Consider the following 4,410-nt stretch of genomic DNA (forward strand, 5'->3'; position numbering starts at 1 on the left):
GACTAACGGTGCCAGGAAGCCTATCATGTGTGGTTAACTAAATCTTTGCGTAGTCAGATGTATGCATTCGAAGATCTTTTTTTATGATTTCTGCTTGTTGTATGCTGTTTTTGCAACAACAACAACAAAAAAGCTATGTAGTCAATTGACTACCGGCCCAGCTTAAGTGTGGCTTGGCCGCCGCACGGAGCTGTGTTGGTGCATGGTAGTTGAGTCACACGTTCCCTTGTTTCGTAGCAAGGATGCGCAGCCAGGCCAACACAATTGATTCTCTAAGAAGAAAAAGGAGGATCATCCCCGGCCTCTGACAATTGATTCTTCTACAAAGTATAAGCATCCTACATACAGGACTGCCGATTTACGGTTTGTACATCTTCCCGAAAAAGACAACAATCCAAATTACGGAGAGAACAGCTCAATGACTTCAGCAAAATGGAAGATGAGTACATATACAAATGGATTTTCGTATGGAAAGTATATAGATTCGTTGAATGTAAAAAGGAAAACATAGAACAGCTGATTTGTTGTATTCAAAGCAACCCTTGAATCGCAAAAAACGAACGTCCTCGTGATCCATGCATGGATCCATGCGCGTGTCATGCATCCGCCGGCTCGCTAGCTCGACGGAGGGCTACCTACACCACTCGTTGCAGTTGTCGGCCTTGCAGTGCTGGTAGCAGCTGCCCCACTGCAAGAGGTTGTTGATGAGGCACTTGACCCGGCACGTCGACTCGCAGACCTGGCAGTCGATGGTGCTCAACACCTTCGCCGTCGTGTCGCTCCTGCTGCCGCCGCGGGTGCCGTTGCCACGGCCGTCCGCATCCGCCTCGATTGTCGCGGCCTCCTCGGGCCCCGGTGGAGCCTGCCCAGCCACGGGCCTTGACCGCCCGTCGGCCAGCAGGAGCAGGATCAGCAGCACGCACGTCGCTCTCGTCGTCTTCACGGCGGCGGCCATGGATTGGTTGGTTCGTGCGAGGGTTTGTGTGTACGTACGTGTGGTCTGTGTAATGTCGACTACGACGACGATGTGTGGTGGCGCGCGTGAAGTGAGGGTGCATGTAGTGCGCGGGGGATTTGTACGTGTGATTCCTGGTGCTTTGTGCGTGATGGCAACGGCCGTGGACCTTTGTTGGTGGAAGGTGGTTGAGTCACACGTTTCATGGCATGATTGATTCTAGTGAAGAACAAACAAATGATATCCCACGTCCCAATTACAAGTTACAATCATACATTCCCCGAATAAATAGCAACTCAAACCACAACGAGAACGTGTGCATTTTTTGTGGTTTTACCCAACCGGGCTTGCTATGTCTCAGTCGATTGAGACTTCGTTAAGTCTCAGTCGATGCTATATCAGCGAGATGTTACATTGAGATCCGTGTAAAAAAATTAGTTTCTTTTCTCTCCCCCTTGTATGTTATGTCACTTGACTGAGACTTAGTTAAAATCCCGGTCGACTAAGACCTAGCCACACCCTTACCTAATATGTGCTTGTTTGGGTTTACATGGTAGAATAAGAAAAAAAAATGGAATGCCATGTTCACTTCATTAGTTGAGATATCTTCATGAGGTCTTACCTGATGCTAAGAACCCTTAGAAATCAGGCCAATATGAATGCAATCTTTAGGAACCTAGTGTCTCCATTCCTATGAAAGCGAATGCTAAATATAGAGAAAAACACCGTTGGTGAAAGTTCCGTCGGAATCCTCTAAATCTAATGAGCCTTAGAGATAAGTATATACAATTGGATCGTTGGGTGGTCTCGGTATCTTGAAGTAATTTTTATTAGGTTTAATGTGCTTTCTACTTCCGGTGAATTTGATAATATATCTAAATCATTTTCACACAAAAAACTATATACACTTAGCTTTTTGTGCTGGAGTATATATTTTGCGAACGTAAAAAGCAAAAAAAAAACATAGAGTAGCTGATTTGTTGGTTTCGAGGAAAACACTTTTGAATTGTAGAAATTGAATTTCCTTGTTCTATAGTTTCTCTTGCATGTAGGATATAGCACCGCACAGTTCAATATAAAAGTAGGAACATTTTTTTTAACAAAGACGCAGGAAAACATTCATGTTTCTACTTGTAAATGAAACTGTGCTCAATGTCTTAGGCTGCGTGTGAATTCATAGGAATGGGCGTATGTGCATGTGTTTGTGAGCATCCAAGTTTGTATTGTCTCCACTGAGCTCGAGTTTATACGTAAATACAATTAAAATAGCAGTGCCATCTTTACATATAGGGCGTGGAAGCGAAAATTTTAGCAGGGGCAGGACCCAAGGACATCTATATACTAGTATGTAGTCCCAGCTGCAAGTGGGATCCATTCCTGGCTTCATGCGCGTGTCATGCATCCACCGGCACATTAGCTCGACCAAAGGCTACCTACACCAGTCGTTGCAGTTGTCGGCCTTGCAGCGCTGGTAGCAAGTGCCCCACTGGAAGAGGTTGTTGATGAGGCACTTGACCCGGCACGTCGCCTCGCAGATCTGGCAGTCGATGGTGCTCAGCACCTTCCTCGCGGCGTTCCCGCCGGCGCCGGCGCCGCGGGTGCCATTGCCGCGGCCGTCGGCATCCGCCTCGATCGTCGCGACCGCCTCGGGCTCGGGTGGCGCCTGCCCAGCCACGGACCGCGGCCGCACATCGGCCAACAGGAGCAGCAGTAGCAGCAGCGCGCACGTCGCTCTCGTCATCACCACGGCTGCTCGGCATGGCGCCATGGATCGGCTGGTTCGTGTAAGGATTTGTGCGTGTGTTGTGTTCAACTCTGACTACTACGACGCTGTGTGGTGTCGCGCGCGAAATGAGGGGGTGGCGCGCTCAGGGATTTGTACCGTGCGGTTCCTGGTGTTTTGTGCGTGATGGCAATGGGCGTGGACCTGTGTTTGGTGCATGGTGGTTGAGTCACGCGCTCCATGGTTCAGTAGCATGCATGCGTAGCGAGGCCAACCTTATTTGATTTATTATTGTTTCCAATAACGAGCACTTTTATTGATTCAAGATGTCACATCGAGCGAGCACACATTCAGTCCTATATGATTAGGGCGATGATAGGCGCCGGCGCGCCGGCCCAAATTTGGGTCGGTCGCTGCCCAGGCCTTGTATACATCATTCCCGAGCCGTCAGATGAGCCCCACCTTCGTCCTCGTTTCATACCCCGCTTTAGGAAAAACAAAATCATGTCAACGCGCATGACGCGGCGTGGGTGTGTGTGTGTGTGGGGGGGGGGGGGACCAACAACGAGCGCAGCCGGCCCCGCCATGGACGCGCACTGGTCGACCTTGAAGCACCGCTGGCTGGTCCACCTCGCCGACTACTTGAAGCACGGGTGTTGCCCCCGATTCCAGCACGGCACGGTGCCCCTGGATCCGGTGTTCGCCGCCGTTTGCAGCTTTCCAACGGCCGGTTGCGGCTATTCTATGAATGGTTGTAGCATCTCTCGGGTCACCTGGACCTCACCTTTACCCCCGTCGCAGTTTCCCAACGGCCGGTTGCAACAAGTCTGGCGGCGTCGTGTGGCCGTCCGACGCTGGTGCTGGTTCCAGCAAAAGTCGATACCCGATGTAGCAAAAATCGATGCTGGATGTAGCAAAAATACCGGGGTGCATTTGAGGTGCTGGTTCCAGCAAAAACGCCTCGCCGCCGACAGCAGCAAAAGAAAGCCTCGCCGTTGCCACCGTTGACTTGGGGATTGCAACAAAACCAAAAACTGGTTCCAACAAAAAAGACAAAAGGTTTCCAGCAAAACGACTTGAGCAACTAGCAAACCCAGTAAATTGCTTGAAGCCATTGTCATATAATGGATGTAGCAATTGACAACATTGGTTGTAGCAAAAACTCAAACGGTGGCAGCAAAAAAGTGATACACTGGTTCCACGAAAAAAAACATGGTAGCAAATTTTTTGATTGGTTCAAGCGAAAAATCGAAGATGGTTGTAGCAAAACTGTACACTGATTGTACCAAAAACATATGACATGGTAGCTTTCCCCATTGCCCGTTCTAGCAAAAACATGGCGCTCTCGTCACTAGCCACGCCCACCATCGCCTAGTTGCAGCAAATTTGGTCGCCGACGGTAGCTTTCCGGGTGCCGGATGAAGCAAATCCCAGCACTGTCGTCGCCACCGCAATTCACTGTCGCCCCTTGCAAAAACTTCGGTCGTCGGTTCCAGCATGCCGCGGCGCAGCCTCCAACACCGCGAGTTGCAGGTTGCAGCACCCCTTCTTCTTCCCCCCTTCTATTGATTTCAGAGCAGCCATGGGAGGCGCTCTCCACCTCCCCCCTCTCCTCCTCGCCTGGTTTCTTTCTCCTGGGGGTGGTGTACATGAAGGCAACCCAAGACCCTACAGCGGTCCTACAGGAGAGAGGCGAGGCCTCGCCATGGCTTGGCAGGTTGAAGGAGGAAGC

General features: G+C 50.4%; 2 protein-coding genes across 2 annotated transcripts; both read right to left on the reverse strand.

Annotated features, from left to right (window-relative positions):
• Positions 1-399: 399 nt before the first annotated feature.
• Positions 400-1,046, reverse strand: LOC123100368 (uncharacterized). Its single transcript, XM_044522308.1, has one exon. It carries the CDS (start codon positions 953-955, stop codon positions 632-634), a length of 324 nt encoding a protein of 107 aa, XP_044378243.1. The 5' UTR covers positions 956-1,046; the 3' UTR covers positions 400-631.
• Positions 1,047-2,154: 1,108 nt separating this feature from the next.
• Positions 2,155-2,827, reverse strand: LOC123100378 (uncharacterized). The gene has a single exon (XM_044522317.1). The coding sequence runs from the start codon at positions 2,721-2,723 to the stop codon at positions 2,385-2,387; it is 339 nt and encodes a 112-aa protein (XP_044378252.1). The 5' UTR covers positions 2,724-2,827; the 3' UTR covers positions 2,155-2,384.
• Positions 2,828-4,410: the final 1,583 nt, after the last annotated feature.

Source organism: Triticum aestivum, chromosome 1B, assembly GCF_018294505.1.
Source record: "Triticum aestivum cultivar Chinese Spring chromosome 1B, IWGSC CS RefSeq v2.1, whole genome shotgun sequence".
NCBI lineage: Eukaryota > Viridiplantae > Streptophyta > Magnoliopsida > Poales > Poaceae > Triticum > Triticum aestivum.

Coding starts and splice junctions, on each gene's coding strand:
- LOC123100378 (XM_044522317.1), bottom strand. CDS start 2,723: ATGGCGCCATGCCGAGCAGCCGTGGTGATGACGAGAGCGACGTGCGCG.
- LOC123100368 (XM_044522308.1), bottom strand. CDS start 955: ATGGCCGCCGCCGTGAAGACGACGAGAGCGACGTGCGTGCTGCTGATC.